This window comes from Cyrtonyx montezumae, unplaced genomic scaffold (genome assembly GCF_038088225.1).
Source record: "Cyrtonyx montezumae isolate F1298 unplaced genomic scaffold, pur_monq_1.0 scaffold_5, whole genome shotgun sequence".
Lineage (NCBI taxonomy): Eukaryota > Metazoa > Chordata > Aves > Galliformes > Odontophoridae > Cyrtonyx > Cyrtonyx montezumae.
Window position 1 is genome coordinate 22,279,926 of NW_027072056.1, and position 20,763 is coordinate 22,300,688.

The 20,763-nt window shown below is 44.3% G+C and overlaps 1 protein-coding gene across 1 annotated transcript in view; it reads right to left on the reverse strand.

The window, feature by feature from the left end:
- Positions 1-20,763, reverse strand: part of ARHGEF26 (Rho guanine nucleotide exchange factor 26) — a 31,200-nt gene that overhangs the window by 3,687 nt on the left and 6,750 nt on the right. Inside the window, exons 4-11 of the mRNA XM_065748265.1 lie at positions 20,227-20,283; positions 16,684-16,844; positions 8,064-8,216; positions 7,451-7,580; positions 6,923-6,997; positions 5,345-5,434; positions 4,315-4,469; positions 616-825 (exon numbers count right to left, since the gene is read on the reverse strand). Of these exons, the coding sequence (XP_065604337.1) occupies positions 616-825; positions 4,315-4,469; positions 5,345-5,434; positions 6,923-6,997; positions 7,451-7,580; positions 8,064-8,216; positions 16,684-16,844; positions 20,227-20,283 (1,031 nt within the window). The remainder of the gene's footprint in view (positions 1-615; positions 826-4,314; positions 4,470-5,344; positions 5,435-6,922; positions 6,998-7,450; positions 7,581-8,063; positions 8,217-16,683; positions 16,845-20,226; positions 20,284-20,763) is intronic.

Sequence of the window (20,763 nt, forward strand, 5' to 3'; positions counted from 1 at the left end):
GTGGGAACTCAGCCCCAGCACTGCAGTGCTGAGCACAGAGCACTCCTGGGCACGCACCCCACTGCCCCTCAGCACTGAGTGCTGCTCCCATCCCCTGCAGGACAGCTGTGCACCTGAGCAGCTGCACAATGCATGCACACAGCGTGCTTTCAGCTGCAGGGCACCAGCTGCTGCTCTGGGTTCCTTGAGGCACTCGCCCTCTGGACGTAGCTGTTATCACAGAAAAGTTCTGTGTGCACAGACAACTTCCAGCTCTCAGAAGAGCATCTGTCAGGGAAGTGCTTAACCAAGTGCACTCATGCTGCAACAAACAGTGGTAACTCAGATTCCTCCACTACATTTGCGGTTCAAATGGGATCACAGAGGATCTCAAGCTGGAAGCACAAAGATCATGGATCCAGCTCCACAGAGCACCACTCAACTCTGAACTCCATAAATCAGAGCAGTGTCCCAGCACTCCTGGAGCTCCAGCAGCTTGTGGCCGTGCCCATCACCCCATGATGAAGAACCTGAGGCCTTCCCTACAGCAGATGGGACAGCAAGTGGAAAGCTACCACGAGGAGCTCAGAGAGGGGTACAGCCTGCTCCAGGATTTGAACACTGCTATTCACTTACTGAGTGTCTGTTCCCAGAAGCAGCTCCACCTTCTCTCCTGCGTGGTTACTGAGGACTGCCAGTCTGAAGAGGTGTGCTGGGGAGCTCTGCCGCGAGTACAGCATGGCTGAAGTGTTCTTTACGGGAGAGGAGGTCAGGTCCTCATTGTCACACTGCTGCACCACGAGCTGATCCCTTAAGGAATAATCTGTGACGTTGTAGCTCTCTTCACTGCAGAACAAGAAACAAAAGGCACAAGTTCAGTGTCAGTCTTCCATGTTAAGGTACCTCTGGAAGCAAATCCAGTGACAGAATCTGCTTGGAACTGCTCTGAAAGGCACAGTTCTGACACTTGGTATCATCATCGTTCCTGCTTGATTGTTTCTGAAAGCACCAGCTTCCCAAGATGTGGACACTCTGTAAGCTCTACTTACTCCACTAACCCAGAAATCAGGCACAGCAATTGCATACAGATGTGCATCTTTTCCTTCTTAACTCCAAGTGAAGGACAGACCTTCCTTTCTGGATGCCTAAGAAAAACACACTTCCCTCTTCCTTGTGCACGTAGAAATATGGGCAGCATACAGCTTCCCAATACAGCACTACCAACCTTTAAAGCACTGTGGTTTTTGGGGTTTGGTTTAAAAATAAATGCAGTTCAGATTTTAAAACCTATGGCGCAGGAGGCAATCCCTGCCCAGCCCAGGGCAGCCCAGCACAGCACACAGGGAACGCTGCCGGGGTCAGCGTGAATCCCGAGTCACAGTCCAAAGAAATGCAGCCTGTACACATGCACAGTAAATAAGGAATAATAATGAACACATTCCTAATTCATCAACCGAGATAAACTTACACAAATCCCTTCTTATCCCCATTCAACAAAACATCTGATTTTAAACTACTAGGGAACATTCATCTTGGTACCTCCTGTGCTCTCTTCCCAGCAGGCAGAGGAGCTCACCCACAGCACTGTGCTGAACGACACAGCCCAGCTGAGCACGTGGAGTAAATGGAAAACCCATCTTCCCTGGCAGGCAGCAGAGCAACACAGGGACGTTTAACACATCCTTTACAATCACAGCAACCAACTCATACCAACACGCCAATGTGCACTTCCAGTTTAAGGCTTAATGTGTTCATCAGACATTTATTGACACTCAGAACAACAGCAATATTTAACACCTCTGCAAGGAGCACCTGCAAATTCTAGTGGCACTTTTATGAAGCCCAAGCATGTGTTCTAGGCCTTCGATAACAGCATGTGGCATCCCTTTCCTAATTCCTTTGTGTCTACAAAATAAAGTGGTAAGAGTCCTTTATAGATCTCCTTCAGCAACGATTAATCATTTTTAGCATTATTACTTTAGTTACAAAATCATTCCTGGCAGCTTGAAAACAAAACCCATGATTTTTCAAGCAGCTGTGAACAGGTAACATTCCCAAGTGGAATTTAACCCTGGGGTGATCTCCAGCATATGAAGTCCAGCTGCATTCCACTGTCAAGATAAAGCTCAGAAGCTGACAAGCATAGGGCTCTGAGAACAGACAAGATTCCAGCAGTGTTCTCAGGGGGTTACAGAAAGCAGAGTTTCCAATATATGTACATTCATACTAAAAATATAAGCCTGCAATCTCGTGGAAGCACTCAGGATGTTGTAGGTAAGTTCTCTGAATGGCTCAATAAGGTGACTTTACTTCAGTTGAATATGACGAAGCTGCATTAATTGTGAGGTTATCTTGAACTCTACAGAATGCAGAGCCAGCTCACAGGCTGTTCTCAGTATTGGTAACTAAGGGGTGCAAGCAGATTTCCATGGTCTCAGGAGGGCATACTGAAAAAAAGGAGGTACCTGAAGGCAGAGTTCTAAGTCAGCTGTGCCTGTTTTTAGCCAAGTATTGCTACAGTGTAAGCTTACTGACTTGGTCAAAGTGATGAAGCAGTCACCTGTCCCAGTGCTTTAATTTCAAAGGTGAAACTGTAGCTGGGGATGACTACGACTAATAAAGCATCATTAAGTTTGAGCACAAGAAACCTGGAGCATCATAAGTACACCAAAACACACCGTATTTGCTCAGCTAAAATGCAGTCATTTTCATTGCTTTTGCATGGCTTCTGGAGTACCAGTCCTTCCCACGGTGATTCTGACATCTGCAAACGGTTCCTGTAATGCACATGGGCAGAATGCAGCCGTATCTCACTGGGTGGACAGCATCCTGACACCACAGCACTGCCAGGAAGGGCAGCTCTGGGCTGTCCCTGCATCCGTGAGCTTCTGCATACACAGCACACTGCTCACACAGGACAGCTGAACTCTGGGGGCAGGATGAAGCAGCGCGGTGGGAGCACTGAGTAATTTGTATTTTTAGTGCAGTAGAGGGATTCTTTCGTGCAATGTTAAGAATCTTTTGAGAAAGCAACTGCTCCAGGAAAAATACAAACAACTGAACTTGGCTAGCAACAAATATTTCTGTCCACTGCTGTGGTGTCCATGGTAATGCTGGGGGAAGGAGCACAGATCACCAAAGCTCAGACATTATTAATGAACACATTCACGTGGGTGAAGTGCACTCTTCGTGCTCAGAGGATCTGGGAGGTTCACACAATTCTGTTTGTTCAGGGGGTGTTGTTCAAGCGTCAGGATCAAGCTGCCCATTAAGTTGACTTTAATTTTGGTTCCTGGGCCCATTTAGGACGTTTCAATTCCAACAGCTGGAAGATGTTATACATCAAAAGCCCCAAGCTTTAATAAAGTGCACAGTTATAAGAATCAACATTATAATCTGGGCAACAAGCCACTAAACAACATTAACAACACAGACAATACACTTGTCACTGTTTTCCCAGCTCAGACATCCACGTAGCTACCAACAGCTATATAACAGCAGGCCCATGGGCAAAGGCACACAGCTCCAAACATGAGAGAGGACTGCAGTGTGCAGCCGAGATGCACCGAGGGACCTTCAGGGGAACGTTCCAGCAGAGACTTTGACCAACACTGCATCTCAGAGTCACCTTCACAGCACTAAGAGCTGGGGACAACTCTATTCCCTTTTCTTCTCATCCACATTATGGTATTTTTGCTTAAATTGCTCCATTTTTGTTTTACTTTGCTTAAATGTTCACATTTTATATTCTACCTCATTCCTCATAAATTCTCATTCAAATTATGACTTGAAGTCTCTTACAAAGAGCTGGAATTTGGCTCAGTTGGTCAAAGCAAATGCAAAACTGTTCTTTTCAGCCTCAGGAAGAAGGTTTATCTATCAAGTATTATTTAACAGCAACATAAGAGGATGCAAATTCAATTGCATTATTCTAAGCCTCCCCTCAAATGCAGCGATAAAAAAATTGAGGCAGACTACAAGAAGCAGCTTCCAGTACATTCCTCTCAAAGTAATTCCTATAACCATATAAATAGTTTCACAAGTTTTAACTAATTAACACGTTTAATCCACATTTCCTCCTGTTTTACACTACAAACATACCAGGCCCCTTTGAACCTCATCCATTCCTTCCATCTAGCAAATGGCTGAAAACAATGGAGACATTCTGTGGCTGCAATCGGATCTGCCCTTCCCAAGCTGGAGAATTTGGGTTTTCATTTCCCTTGGGGTAAGGTACACTCAGTAGTCACAATAACTTTACTAGGCAGATACAAGCTGGATGCTCTCTGTGATGCAAGAGCCAAACACAAAGTTTTATACTGGTGAAGCTCTTACCTCTTCTTCTTGGTGATAATGAGGACATCATTGAAGAGGAAGAAGTACACCTGCTGTTTAGAAGTCCTTTTAGAAAACAGTCCCGTGTCTTCTACGTACGCTGTTAACTCGCCCCTTTTCACTAACCATCGTGAGGAAGAAACCAAAGGAAATGGCTAAAATACAAGAAAATAACGTTTTAATCTTTTAAAAGTACTTTCCCCCCTTTTTTTAAGGTCAGTAACAGTCTTAAATATTTAGAAAAGAAACCACTTGAATAAACCCAAAGCTCAGAGATTAGGGGTACAAGGACAAAACAGAAACCAAGTTTCTGTAAAGTACCTTTATCATTCACACACTCCACAAGTAATAGCCTGAAAATACTTGAAAATTCTCACATCCATAACCTAATTGCTCATCCAAGATAAAAATGAACACACTCGACTGGTTGCACTTCAGGGTGGAACACTGTTACACCTCGACCTGTTACACTTCTCATACACATCAGAAATAACGCAGGCATTGTTCTGATTTTCTTCATATGAGGGAAAAGAGAGTCAAAATCTGACAGTCCTTGAGGAAACTGATGATGAGAAGGATGCAGGCAGAGGCAGAGCAGCATATGACACCGTGCAGTACTTGTGACAAAACCATCACGCAATCTTTATAAACTACATACAACAGTGTAAATCTCACTATTAGGTACTCCACCAGGGACAGACTTTCATCCACAAAGTCTGGACATACATTCTTCAGTAATTATGCTAATTCATTCTTTAAAAAAGGTTCTTATACTCTGTTTTCCCTAAGAAGTCTCATCTTGAAGCTTAATGGACCTTGCTAAAGGTACAGCAGTCCTCAGTTACTCTTCAAGTTCCCAGAGCTTCAGCTACCTTAGAATATCAATTTGTCTTCCCATTAACTGGGAAGTCACATCAGGATTACAGCCTGCCCATATTTACTTCATGCTGCCAATGAAACTGTCCAAACAAAGCACGCAGTCAAAGCTCTCCCTATGCTAAATGAATTTGGTTCCTTGATTTAATCATACCTTGATTTTAAATTCCAGCTGGGAGTTAATTGTGTACATCATTTCTGTCCTTTCCATTTTTCGAGCACCTTCATTGCATAAACGCACCAACTGAAAAACAAGACATTCATTGAGCACATTTCATGCCCCCACAATTTGTAATCAATGCTCCTTTATAAGACACGTTTCATTGGAAGCACAAAATTTACAAAGGATCTGACATTTTCACATCCAGTGACAGACATAAGGCTTTCAAGGTCAGACTGAATGCACCACGGAGTGCCCTGGTCAGAGCTGAGAGCTGGTTCTGCTTTGGGATGGGACTGGATGACCCCTGAGGCCCCTCTCAACCCACACTATTCCACAATACTGTAATAGCTATTTATTCTTCAGCACAGCCCTCGTGGTACAAAGTTACAGCCAGGAGACCCCAGCGAAAAGGGTTCCACTCACTGATCCAAATGAGTGCCCAGCCCTCCACACTGACACATCTATCACACACACACAGCTCTTACAGAAGAAAGTCCCAACCCAAACGGTGCAGTGCCACCTTGTTAAACTCACACGAACTGCTCTAGTGGATGGCAACTCTGCCCACAGCAGGGAGTTGAAACTAGATGATCTCTGAGGTCCTTTTCACACCACACCGTTCTGTGATTCTACCAAGATACCCAAGGGATGGTTTCATTGTGGCTGACACTTATGACACAGTCTTGAAGCACACACTGCAGTCTGCACATGGGGGAAGAGGTGTGCACGCTCATGGCACAGTCAGAAGGGCATCAGAACACACTCCCTTTATCTCCATAAATATCATGCAGGATTTCTCACAGTTAATAAGGCTTTTCTCCTTTTAAAATCAAACGCTCTACAAATCATTTACGGTTTCTATGGAAAAAACAATTGCATTGGCAACAGTAGAGCGTTCTCGAGTTTAGGATGTTTTCCTAAGTAACAGAGAGACAAGAATTTAGCAAAGAGAAAGGCCACCGTGGATTGAATTCAGTTAAGACAATTCAGAGTTTTTATATCCTTCACTGCTCCCCCTTACACAGGAATGCTCAGTGCCCAAGGCCATGCCAGCCCTGACATGCAGAGCAGGATTTTCTTAGTTATTATTTTAAAATAAAGAATGTCCAGTACATCACATTTAATGACAGCCTATGATGCACCATGGTTTCTGAAACTGAGATCTCACTGACAAAGAACAGACAGCACTGCAATTCTTTTCATACCTCAGTGCTCTGCTTGAGAGTCTTTATTTCCAGAATATACACATCCCTATCCATCTAAAATACATATATAGTGATTTTAAACAGATGAATGGCAATTTCTCAGTAATCATAAAACAAAAATAAATCAGATTGCTTAGTTTCACACTAAACAAACTGTAATTTATTATGCAAGTCAGTGCTGTTGCAATCTGCAATCAAGATGCATGGAATTGGACCTGTGCTCTTCTACCTTCGACTCTTGTCAAAGAAGAAAAGCACAGTTATGGGATGAGAACAACTGACAGCAACGGGTACCTTGAATGTGCAACAAAAACAGAAGGAAGGTTAAGTGTTCTCAGACTTTCTCTGCACCACCAGCACATACCTTGCTCACTTCTTTCAGGGCTCTCTTGCAGTTCTCATATTTTGGAGAATCTTTAGGAGTTTTCTGACAAATAGTCTGAAATAAAACATCCATTACTTCAGAGGATTAAAAAGCACCAACTGTAACAAACAGAAATTACATACACGTTAAGTTAACCAAAGAGCTGAAGTCCCATCTGTGAACTTATGGATAAATGAGGTAAAAATGAGAGAACACTGTGGACTTACAGATAAATGAAGTGACACTAATTAATTAACTGCAATCCTAACAGTCTGTGAAACTTCTGCACCAGGTTCCTCTTCAGGTTCAGAATCAATTCTACTGTACAGCCTTCTTGATTGGACTTCTAAATACGTAATTGTCGACTGTACAACTGAATAAATACCACTGCACTTCATGCTAAGCAGATCTGTCCGTTCTTACAGCCCTGTTCCTGGTACAGGCAAGGGATCAACCAGAAATCAGACAGAAAGGAGTGCTAACATGAAGAGAAAGCACAAGGGGAAAATAGAAAAACAGCATTCTCACATCCATCAATAATGGAAGACGAGTAACTCTCTGCATAGGGAGAATGAGGAAGGAGATCATCGGTAAATTCCTGCAGTCTTCATGGGACTCAATCCGTGACAAAGCCTCTTTAAATGCTGGATTTGTAGCTCTGGTGGAAAAAAAGGGAAGGGAACTGAACAGAAGGCTTCACCAAGAACTGAGAAAGTTGGTAGATTTCAAAAACAGGGGAAGTTCAATTTGAAAGATCTGTGTCGCTGCCTTCAGCGTTATTTACTTCAATATGCAAGACCTGCACTGACATTTAGAGAGCTCATTTCTCCCACAGGTGAACACGAGTGCAAACAGACAAGATCTTAGGTAACACAGGAGCAAAGCATGGCTTTGGTGAACGTACAGAACTGTATTTATCAGCGAAAAGAACGCGACTCAGGGCCACAAGCAGCACTGGGTGATGCAGCCCCGCATGCTCCCACTCTCAATGACTTCAAAGGCACTCATGTGTGAAGGAAAACCAAAGCATGTAAGCACATGCCTTGCTGTGAGCCACAGGTCTCGTACCAAACACCACAGCCTTGCACTCCTACTGTAAAGAGGACGATTTTGCAATTGTTATTTTAAAATTAGCTCTTACAGCAATTTCTGAAGCGTTCGCTGCTGATAGACTTCATTAGTGCAGTATTTTACGTAAGGATCAAACGTTGAGGAAGTATGCTTTTCCACAATATCACTAATATCATCTATGAAGATGTTGTTCTGATGTCTCGCTTCAAGTTCTTTGAAGAACCTGAGGAAAAAGAAATCACTCATCTTACAAAAAAGAAAGCAACATTCTACACTTCAACTGACACAAGCCGCAGCTTTTACAACCTAATGACAATGTGAACAGTTTGTGAAAGGGTGAGGTCATCCCTCCTCTTGGCAATGCAGCGTGGGAAGCCTTTAAATGATGCATGTCAGAGGTGGTGGGTGTCACCTGGCAGAGCTCCCCAAGAGCTGCGCTGCCAAAACCAAGAAGGCCCAACTGGTCTGGTTGGACAGGAATTGCCAGAAACAAGGTTGAAAAAGAAATGGAACAACTTCAAGCACAACATTAAATCACCATTTCCTTTTGTAATAAGGGAAGCACAATACTAGAATAAGTTCAAGTAAATAAAACGTGAACTGTTAAATAAATAACGAAAAGAGAGCAGAGCTGTACGTGACCACCTTGTCTCATTTGCTTCAATCTGCCACTAAAACCAAACACAGGATGGAAACAGAGAAAGGAAACAAAAACCAAATTCTCCTTCCCAGCTGCACATCCTCTGTTCTTTATCAGAGCCCCTTTGACCTCTGAGAGCCTTTAGCTCCTTCTTGTAATTTTATCAGAAGATTTCAACAACGCTCATTAGAAATATTTCGACCCTTTGGGGTATAAGAGCTCAAATTAATTGGCATGAGAGTGCCTGCAGGTCATTAGAGCTGTCTGACATCAGTGCAATCCAAAAAACATCTAAAAGTTACTGAAAATCTCTCTAGTGTTAGTGCTCTCTGCAACCATTACAACAGGCAATGTGCCAGGGTAAACTGCTTAATTAAAAAGTGGACAGGTAGCATAGCAAAATAACACAAGTACTTGAAACATGTGGCCTGGTATGAAGCTAAAACACTGTGAAGTCTAGTTTTGTTTTGTTTGGGCCCATTGTCCCATGTTCTCATTACTAACCACTGGCATTTCCAAGTGTCACCTCGAGGCATTTCATTTCAGTGCCCCCGTGTTCTGCACAGCTTGTTTTACAGATGTAAGAACAAGAGAGGAGGACAAAGAGCTGCTCGTTATGCAGGTTTTAACAACAGAGGGTCACTGAGATGAGATATGTACGGTGGGCTCAGAAGAAGCTGCCACGTGATGGTGGCCAGGCTCAGGATGCAGAGGATCCTCAGGCACAGAGCAAAACCAGGGCACTGCTTACAAAGAAACATAATGCCATCTACCACAGCTTACCCATTTCTTCCCCCTTTTCCCCCAGAGTGGTGCAGCAGTATCATGGATAGCATTGCCAGTTTAAGAAGGCACAGCCCTCCAGAATCCTGTTGTCCAACCGTCTCATTTCAGTGCATGAGGTGTTCCAGGTGGTCACCGTGTCACCTATGAGCTCTTGCACAGACAGCAGCACAGCACACAGCTCTCGGCTGCGCACCACCACCACTGCAGAGGGATGGAGTTCATTTCCACTCTGCTCAGACACACGGATGGCCAGGAGAGCTGCTCAGCACCCTGCTCAGGAAACAGAGCACCTCTCCCTGCTCCATGTTACGGCACGCTGACCCAGAGTCTGACTGTGTTGGGCTGGAGCTGACACTTCTACAGCTTATCTCGTGCTTCACCAATGACATTGACACTCACAGTCATTTTAGGGATTGGTAAAGATCTTGCTTCATAGGAAATATTTTTAAAAAAGAAAAGAAAAAGAAAGGAAGAAGGGGACAAAAAAAGTACACCCACTCTCAGAGTGCACTAAAAGAAACATTGCTGCTGGAAATCTGGAAATGAAGTTTGACTCAGAAGTTATCTTCCTGGGCAGACACACTGCAGATCACTGCGTGCTGTCAACAAAACAGACTCATCCCGAATCAGTTTTACTTCACATTTTTGGACATATTGTGTCATGAGGATCAGAACTGACTGATTCAGTGCCAATTTAACCAACTACAAATAAGCTGCACTCTCTGACTGCTTTTTCCTTAGTAGCAGACCTAATAAAGCATTTGTTTCCAGAACGTTCCTGCTTCAACTTAGTTTTGTTAAAGTGAAAGTCAAACAGATCCTAAGAGAGAAATTGATTTCTTTGGCAGTGCCCGGAGCTGTTGCAGAGAAATGTTCCATCTGAAATACCCTGAAACTCTTCCTCTCCTAAGGGCTGTGTGCCAGACCTAGCAATACAGATGTCATTAATTTCCTGTTTGTTCCCTACTCCAGCTCAGGACGGAGAAGCACTGAGGTACACAGCAGCACTGGGGCTGTCTCTGCCCTGCAGCAAGTTCCCCATCACGGTTTTGGAGGTTTGTGTTAAGGTTCTTCCTTCTAAGCAGACTGTTAGTATCCTGTCCATCGTCACATGGAACAACACCCCAGGACTCACTCAGGCTGTCTTCTTAAGCTAAATTTCCCTCTTAACTGGCACAGCTTTCATCTCTACCTGATACACACAGCTTTCTCAGTGAAATACAGGGGATAACATCAATTATTTTGTTCAGTCTTTCTTTTCAGCATTTGCACTCCCTTAACCCCTAAATACAGATAATAAGAGAATAGTATTTGTAAAATCCAAGTACTATCTTACTGCCTGGCTATGTCACAATTAGGCTGTGCTGGATTAGAATGGTCACTGGCCACAAGCTTCTAAACCAGGCAGGCCATAAAAGAGTTAGAAAACCATATCAAAGCCATTATACTGGAGCAAGAAGCATCCCCCACCATCAAACCCACTCTGTACATGGAAATGAACAGTCTTCATGTCACAAACCCTTCCCATGCTGGATGTGGCCGTGTATCTGTGCCCCTCAGAGGCAGCAGTGTGCTCTGTGCTGCCCTGAGCCTGAATGCTGCCAAACACAATGATGTCATGGATGTCACAAAAGAAGAATTAATACATCTTATGAACGTTTATAAATATCTTAAGTGTGGCAGACAAAGGGATACGGCCAACCTTCTTTCAGTGGTCTGTGGGGACAGGACAAGGGAAATGGCCATAAACTGGAGCATAGGAAATTCCACACCAACATGTGCAAGAAGTGAGGGTGACAGAGCACTGGAACAGGCTGCACAGGGAGTTTGTGAAATCTCCTTCTCTGCACCCGTGCAGCGTACTATAGGGAGTATACCCTTTGCAGAGGGGTTCGACTCAATGATCTCTGGAGGTCCCATCCAACCCCTACAGTTCTGTGACTGTGATTTCTAAGCTTACTGCCCACAGCAGTGAAGCTGTTCCCATCTAACACCCCAACTACATGCCCAAACGAGAGAGCACAGCGAGCTAAGGGCTGGGAGCACAGAGGAGCTGGGGCCAGCGAGCAGTGCAGCAGGGGAAGGCCTGCCCTGCTGCCACAGTCCCACATTGGTGATGTTACCCACCTGCTAGGACAGCTTCCATCTCAGGGATTCAGACCTCTGAAGACTGTACAGCTTTAAAATCCTATTTTAAAATAGCACACTGACCCAATGATACACGAGAGGAGCCAAGGGAACACACATACATCCTCCTGCTCTGACAAGAGTGCTAAACACAACCATTTCCAGGCAACGAACACCACGGAGCATCCCGAAGCCACGTGCTCCCCCGGCACACAGGGGAGCTGGCAGCACTCACTGCCCTTGCCAGCAGCCTCTGCTCAGTCCCACTGGGACTGCCCTGCTGCCCTCCGTGCAGCCTCACCATCAGAAACAGAGACAAGTCTGAACAACTGCTGAACATATTTAGTACCGAAAGTATGCAGACGAATCCAGTTTTCCACTTTTACGCTTCCTGCAGTAACAGTAAAGCTGAAAAGCGGTGCAGAAACCAGAACAAACCCTACAGGGCCCAGCACCAAGGCAGAGGATCCTTACAGCTCAGAGCTTCAGCTGAATGACACCACTGGAGCAGCCACACAGCCCCTCCTGGCAAGCAGCTCCAGCTGCAGGGCGCTCAACGGCGAGCACCACTGCTCTGCACAGCAACTGTCCTTAGACACAAACACTCACATACAGAACTGCCTGCACAGCTCAGGCTGCAGAAGAAGAGCCAGAGATTGCAGGAATTCAACTCGGAATGCTGCTGCTGGCAGTACTTAGTGAAACTGAGAGCACATCCATACAATGCAGCGATGGGTCTCAGCACAAATGAATATGACAGCAGATGGGAGCTCTGTGGCGTAGCTCTGGTGATGCCAGCTGCTGTGGCAAACATATCCCCCCCCCCAACAAACCAAACCCAACCCAACCCCCCCACTGACCACGTGGGTCCTGAAGCACAGCCATGGCTGGAGGACTCCCCTGGCTGAGCAGTCACACAGCCATCACCTGGAGCATGCTTTAAATCCCAGCTCCAAGCAGTATTTCATTTCAATAAGGTATTTTTGTTTGATGCCAAAATGATCCTAAACTTAGCCGCAGAGGGAACATTTGGGGTTTGGGCATTTTGGTTTTTTTTTTTTTTTAATGAAAAGCAGCTGCAGTGTTTATGTTAAAAACAATCATTAACAGAGAGGTAAAGAAATAATGATTATTAGGCTGAGATCCACAGCTGGAAAAAAAAAGGATGTATATACACATACATGTATGTGAGCGTTTGTGTGCGCACAAACATTTCTAACCACCTAAAAAAGTGTTCTCCCTCAAATTCTGTTCATCATCAGCTAAAGTAAAGGAAATATGATTCCAGTCAGAAATGCCATTTCCTGAACTGTGAAGTCCTACCTCTAATCTCACCTCAAATGAGGAAGCTAACTTCTCCAACACGAGTCACCAGCTCAGGAATCTGCGTACCAGCTGGGTATTACTTCTCTAATTACTGTCTTCCAGTGCTGCAAGTCATCTGCAGAGACACACGGTCAGGTTGGCCCACTGAGTTTTCTCAGCTGCTGAAAGAACTCTCCAAACAAATAATCCCTCAAACATCAGAGCTGAAGAGTTCAACAATTAGTGCTGATGTGCAAAGAAGCCACGAAGGAGGAAAGCTGATGAAACAACAACACAAACTCACTGCCCCAAGTCATCAGTGTGACACAAACGCCTGAATGTGTTCTGTCAGCACCTAAAATTTAGAGAAAAAAAAGTGCTATTTGTGCTCTCTGGGGTCCCTGCAGTTTCCTGACAATCAAAAGTGGTCCCATCAGCAGTAAACCATAGAATAAAAATCAAAAAAGGGAAAAAAAAAGGCAGAAATCACAAACAATAAACTCAGCAGTGCTCCATGCTTTCAGAACAGAGCCTCCCAGAGCCTGGTGAGCAGCAGCAGCTGCTGTGGGTCAGTGCCTGCACAGTACTCACCATCAGCACCCAAATCCTGGGGGAGGGTGTTATGATCCTGGAAAAAGATGAAGCGTCGATCTGATTTATAGAAAAGCGATTACAAAAAGTTTACCAGGATCCGAGGATATATTCTCCCATTAGAACTTAATTCAGGTACCCAGATAAGATGTTGAGCTATCTCACAACCCACACAGCCTTCTCTACTGAAGCCAACACGCAGAACCTTCGGATGCTTGTAAGCCTTTTGCTGCCCTAATGGCAGAGGAAGAAACACACCAAAGCTCTCCACCTGCTCTAGAGGTATGGGTTTGACCTTCAGAGCAACCGTTACTAGAGATGTTTCCCTCATCATTCCCAGTAGCTCTTCTTTCCCAGGAGCCCCTTCCTGGGACCCTGACCTCCCTGCACCATGTATTAAGGCTGGAGGGATTTCTGCCTGCTAAGATTGATTGTGTAGCATTCTCAAGTTACAGAAGCTTTTATTTCCAAATAAGCTGAGCCATGGCACGCCCATCAGGTTACATCTCAGCATAACAGCTCTCACTGGCCCTGGATGCAACTCGTGTGATTTTGTGCCCTACCAGCTCGGAGCAATCACATTACATACACAGCAAATACCCCACTCGGGAGTTAGGCCTTCTGAAGCCACATACAAGATGTAAGTGTTCATTTCACCAAGTATGCCGCATGTATAGCTCAGACCAACTCTTTTTTGTTAGGAGCACATCAGTGACCTCCCAAGAGCAGAATCCATCTTTCCTGTCTGCATTCATGTTCCAACAAAGGCAGTGTTGTTCAGTCACAACAGCCCCATCACACACAGGGGCCAATCCAGGCATCCTGGAGAGCTCCCACGAAGCACGTTCCAACTGCCAAGCAATTCTGACTGAAGATACCACTTCCATCACTTTTAACCTCTCCAAACTTCTGTCTGAGTGAGCCAAAGCACTGATAACAGCACCCATACACTCACATTTACTTTGTCTTTTTGAGAAAACTAAAGACAGCCTAAAACAGAGCACAGCCAGTGGCACAGATGCCTGATCATAAAACATTTTTATAACAAAAGAATGGGTTTTGTGCCCGTGGAAGACCTTGGAAATGGAGAGTGGCAGTTGGTGTACTGACAGAGAGGTTTTTTAATGCTTGTTTGCATTATTTACACAAATGAGGCTGCAGAAAGCGAGCACATTGTGTTACAGTTTAACAGCATTGCATAACTCGGGAAACAAAATATGCTTTCGTTTAAGTTTAAAGAGAGGTTATGAATTCTGACTTTACTCCAAGTAGTACTAAATCAAGTTCTTAAGCCATTACACTTTCCAGACCAAAAAGAATAAAAATACAATTTTAAGGCAGTGTGGGGTTTTCCATTCTTTTTGTTTTCCCCACCCACTTCGAGGACCATTAGCCAGAAGGGTTTTAAAAAATTCCCCTAAATATACTGCTATCCCCACCTCACTTCAAACATTTTAACTGAGAAATTCAGAAGCGGATTGATGTAATGGTTTTGAAGACTCAAACACTGAGAACAGGAAAAACAATCAAAGCTTAGCTGGACTGCCGTGTTCAGCTGCTCCTTACAGAACCAGCCCAAGCAGCAGCCAAGCCTCCAGGGTCATTCACCTTTGATTTCTATTAAGCTTCCTACAAAAGATAGCAGTTACCCACTAACAGATGTCGTTTCTGCAAAGTCTAGCAAAAAATCAGCTCGTGGTATTCTGCTTTTATAGTCACATTTCAGACAAGCAGAAGCCTTTTAAAAGCACTATTCCTAGAAAATAAGGGCTTGGATAACCTGCACCTCTGACCACAGTGCTGCCAGACAACTCTCCTCCCTGCAGTGGATTCCAAGAACAGCCAGCTTCTATCTAAAGACCTCGAGTGCAGGGAAAGGAGATGAGCAAAAAGCAACAGGGAGATGCTGGAACATAACTCAGTTAAGTTCAAATGTATGCCTATGACACAGCTCTTGCCTTAGGTATTCACCTGGCACAACACCTGAGACCCTCCACAATATATGCTCCATGGAATAAAATCCTATTACTGCACAAACTTCAGAAGACATGAATTCAAATTTCTACACAACCGATTTAAAAATCCCCACTCTGTGTGGCTTCAGAGAAATGGGAGCCAAGAAAGGATGCCACCAGGGCTTAGACCATGAAACTTGAGAAGTTCTACAAAGGGAAACAAAGGCTGGGTGAAAAAGAATTCAGAAAAACACCACTTCTACAAGAAGGAAGCAAAGGGACAAAAAGAAAAGGGACCAAAAGAAAGGAGAAGGATCTGAGAGGAGCCTCTGCTGCCAGGTGCTCTGGATGTGCAGTGCTGCTCCCAGCCAGGCAGTGCCTGTGCTGTTTACATAGAGGATTGCAGAGCTGCACAGCGTGCTGCACATTGAGTACCAAGCAGAAAGTAAACACACATTCAACTCATTTAGGACAACACTGGAAAGAGGCAGCTCCTAAGGACAAGTATTGAACTCTTGCCCAACTTTTAACAGTTTAATTGGGGCTACGTAAGTTTAATGTGATAGACTGCAAAACTAAACATGACTGCTCAGTGTACCAAGATTCAGCCAGGAGCTGCTCAGAATGATGCTTACTCCTACTGAAATACAACACATTATTTATGCCTCTTCTGTGTTTTAGATAAATTAATACCTCTATTCCACAAAACATGAGCTCAAACACAGGAGCAAAAACTTTAAAAATAGAGGAATTTCAGCAAGAAATGATTTGATTTTTCCAAACAAGAGCAAGCTGCCTCTCAGAAGAGGTGGAGGTAAGGCACAGCCTGAGAATACTGCCACGTGTCGTGAGCAGTACTGATCACAGCTCTGCTACCCAAGGAACTGCCTGCCAGGCATAGCAGGAAAATACAATCCAAATAAACAGAGCTTTGGTTGTATCACAAAAACAGAACCTGCAGTTGGTAAAATCAACACCTCAGCTTTTGCATTATGCTCAGGCAAACCTTCAGCACTGCAGAGTACATACACTCTGGTGCAGACAGAACCAAAGCCCGTGCAATTCAATCACTATTTTACAACAAATGCAACATTTGACTGCACATTCTTACACCTTAGGCCTAAACTTCCTGCACAAGCTTCACCCTTCTGGCTGTTGCTCCATTTTGTGGTAACAGTGAAGACACTATTTCGTATACTACATTTCATTCCTTGCTTGAAAGACATTTTGACTATAGGCAGTCACCCCCAGGTACAATTAAAAAATAGTTACATTTGCACACTTACTTTTTACTTGCTTCATAAACATCTGTAATATTGGAGAATAGGTGGTGGCTCTCTGTTTTGGTCATCGTGAGGCTCAGCTCTCGGGAGTTCTTAAACATCCGGATCAGAATCTCCAAGCTCAGCAAGTAAGAATGCTCAGAAGATATCACTTCAAATATGGCCTGCAAAGTGGAGGGGCAAAAGAGAAGGGTTACTACTGATCAGGCTGGGTCCCTTTTTTTTTTTGTGGAGGGATGCAAAGAGAAGGAATTGGACGCAAGCTAAGAACAGCAACACAAATTTTCATTTCCATGAGATCTGTATCATTTACCCTTGGAAATAATGATTTCACACTGGGACAAAAAGCTGTATTAAGACTTTTAAATACAACTGCAAATGGTGTTTGAAGGCAGAAACTTAACACCAACGGTGATCACTCTCTGTTCATACTTAGAAGAGGTTTTTCTGTCTGTTTGTTTGTTTTTGATTTAAAAACACATGCCCCTTTCTGTGTTCTGACTGGAAACTTAAAATCAGTAACACAGCTGTTCACCAGCCAGACTCAGCTGCTGCCTTCTTTCAAGAGAAACTGATAAGTTACTTGATTAGAAGCATTCTTGGCTAACAACTCTGATTAACCAAGAATCTGCAGAAAGCAAAACCATCCACAAAATTCAGGGTTTAGACATGTACCAACACTGATGCCTTGGCCACTTTTAAAACACCCAGTTAGGAGCTGGGATGCCTGCAGCAGGGCCAAGCCCAGGGCTGGGCAGGCAGGAGCATGGCAGCCTGCTTCCTCTGCCATCAGCATCCAGACCTCAGGCAGTGGCCTCCAGTGCCCATTGCCTCTCACAGCTCTGTGCTGCCAATCCTACTGCCCCAGGGACAGGCACAGAACCTCCCCTTCTGGCTGCCACCCACAGCAAACCTCCAGTGGACTCCTGGACTTTGAAATCCTCGTTCCACAGGACATGTTCATCTCTGATAGGGAAACTGATCCAGCTTTTAGACATCTCTTACCTCTCTAGGCTTTATTGGCTGTCAAGTACAGTTTTTAAACACATGCAGTGTAGAAAAATAATGGAAAAATTTTCGAGGACACTTCTGTCACAAGCTTCACCAAATTGCACTGGTCACCAGTGCAACTCCCCATGCACAGCTAACACAGGATAATACTATCAGCAGAGCTAACACAATTCTGTTCTCAATATAACTGCTGCTCATACTTTCACGTATCACTTCATTAATTGCTTGCAATTAACTTCTCCAAGCATCCTTAAATGACAGGAGAGATCCCAATTTTAAATGCAATACTGCAGACCTGAGTATTTAGAAAGGATGATGACCATGGCTCCATGAACAGAAAGAGAGAGAGAAAGAGAGAAAGAGGAAGAGTCTATGAGTGACAGCCCACAGTAGGTGTTCACTTAAGTGGTCTGGTGCATGCGCTCTACAGAGGATCTGCTCTTCCACAATCAGATATAGAACCAAAACAGACTGCAGGCATGCTGAAGGCAGCCCTGCTGAACAATCCCAGCCTCCAGCTGAGACACACAGCACTGGGAAAGAACAAAACTAAAAAATCCCACTGGGGACATTCTCTTAAAGAGTTTGTGTGAGTTTAAGTCTAGAGAATTCTGCTGGTGTCACTATGGTAAGCTTTGGATCAAATTCAATTGCTCTTGGATAACCTGAGATTCAGTGTTCCCACACTGCAGCTTCAAAATGCTTCCTATCCTTCTAAAAAAGTCTTCTTCAAAAAAAAAGCAGCTGTTTTACCTCAAGCCCTGAAGGTTTACCAGGTTGGGCTCAAGCCTTTAAGATTTGTCAGCTTCACAGAAAACCTACAGTGCCCACACAAGCAAGGGAGCCCAGCCAACACTGCTCAGCAGCATCATGCTGTCCTCCTGCCTACTTCAATGGCTGCTGGGATGCAGGCAGAGATGCAGCAGCAGAGAGGCAACAGCTGCAGCACCCTACGTGATTCATGAGAGCAAACACTACTGTGCAAGAATACATGCAAAGGCAATGCTTACAATCATGTGAAGTTGCCCACCAAGAGCACTCATCTCAGCAGCTGGGAGAACACAGACATACACCCACCCTGGCAGCAGATCTGCCAGCTCCCAGGGCTGACCATGGGCAGAAAGGAGCCTAAGAAGGGCACTGGGGCCTTTGCCTACCATTACATTTCCAATTTTCACTCTCCCAAACAACAAAATAAATGACATTTTTTGCAGTGACAGTGTACTATGATGGCAAAAATAATGTAACCAGACTCTAAGAAGTGATTTGAAGATATAATAAACTAATGGATAAAAGGCAATTTTAAAGAAATAACATGACATTACCACTACATCATAAGAATACTCCTTAGTTTTGCTCTGAAAAGATAGGTCTCCAATATTCCAATAAAAACCCTCAAGCTGAAACTATTTTGCTTATGTCTTAGACTTTTTATTTAAAAGACATCCAAAGATCTCGTTGTCTTTGAGGGGAAGCAAACACGGCTCCAGGAGATACAGACCACAGGCTCCTGAAGGACACGAGGTCTGAAATAGAGGCCCCATAACTCAGAGCTTCTGAGCAGAAGGGGACAGAAGAGCAGAACACACAATCTCAACTGCTCGCAGTCTTAGCCCAAAAAAGCAAAAGAAGATAGCCAAGGAAATGCAGAATTATGGAAAACAAAAACCAAACCTCCATGGTCTACATTGTGCACATGCCATAGAAGACTTCTGTATTCATATGTGAACACCACAGATGTTGGTCGCTGCTGCATCAGGGTTTGAGGCTTGCTGCACACACCTGAGAGCAGCACGGAGCCCCACTCAGATCTCACCCAGCTGTGCTCACCGAGGTATGTCCTGAAGCAAAATGATGATTTAGGAGCAAATTACCATGGCAGGTAATTATGCAGCGCTGCTACTCCAAAAACAAAACAAAAAACCCACCCCAAAACAAACCAAAAGATAGAACATCACTTTTTTTTTTTTTTTTTTCTGTGGAAGGACATACCTCAAGAACTGCAGGGATATAATAGCTGGCTAGGTCAGGCTATTCTTTTCAACACCTCTCATTCTTTCTGACATAGCCCCTGTAAGTAAGGAGAGAGGGGAAAGCAGATAAAGAGAAAAAAAGGAGCAAAAAAGGAGAGAAACGGAGGGACAGAGACAGAAAGGGACAGAGAGAAAAGATAACTGCATCAGTGATTGCTGCTGCTTCCTGTACTGCTGACAGCATGGATGCTCCCAGCTCATCTCAGTGCAAAAGGAAACCCATTAGGAACACCAGGGGCACAGAGCTCACGAGGCGAGTTACAACTGAAGGGCGCTGCAAGAAGTGTCCCTTCGTGTGCCACCTCCCACCTCTGAACACGGGGTTAATGTTACACATCAGTGCCCCACTGCAGGGAGCACTCCAGATGCATCACAGATCCTTTTGGGGAGGGAGCAGGGTGCTGGGCTCCTCTCCTTAGGGACCAACACAGAGCCTTAAAACAGACCCACAGTGCAGCCCTAAGTTATCAACATAAAATAGTATGTTTCTTTAGAAGAGTACCTCTTGTCTCTTTCTTTCTTCCTGGCTGATCGTTTCTGATAATCCATTCTTTTTCACCTTAAAAAAAAAAAAAAAAGAACCCCAACAATTAATTCATTAATGCACTCTGTAAAAAAGAAAACAAAACTCAAATATGCAGAACTATTAGAGCACGGCACTAAGAAATGACAGTTAAGTACTGCACTAACAACTCATATGTATTCAACTCTACTTGAGAAAGACAACAATGAACCATCAGAAACAAGTGTATAAAAGACAATGTATAACATCTGATTTCTCCAAAGAATAAAAAGAAGTAATTAAAAGCCACCACAGCACTCCCACAGAAGGACTCCAGCAGAAGTGCCCACTGCTGAACCACTGCCCCTGGGTTCCATACACACACTGAGCCATGAGAATTCCTCTCTCTCTCAAGTGCATGTGTCAGCTGGGACACCTAATGCCACAAGGTGCCTTCTCTGTGCTGGCCTGAAACGCATTCAGAAGAAAAGTTACAAAGAAAATAGAAATACTCCAGCATATCTGAGTAACTGCTCT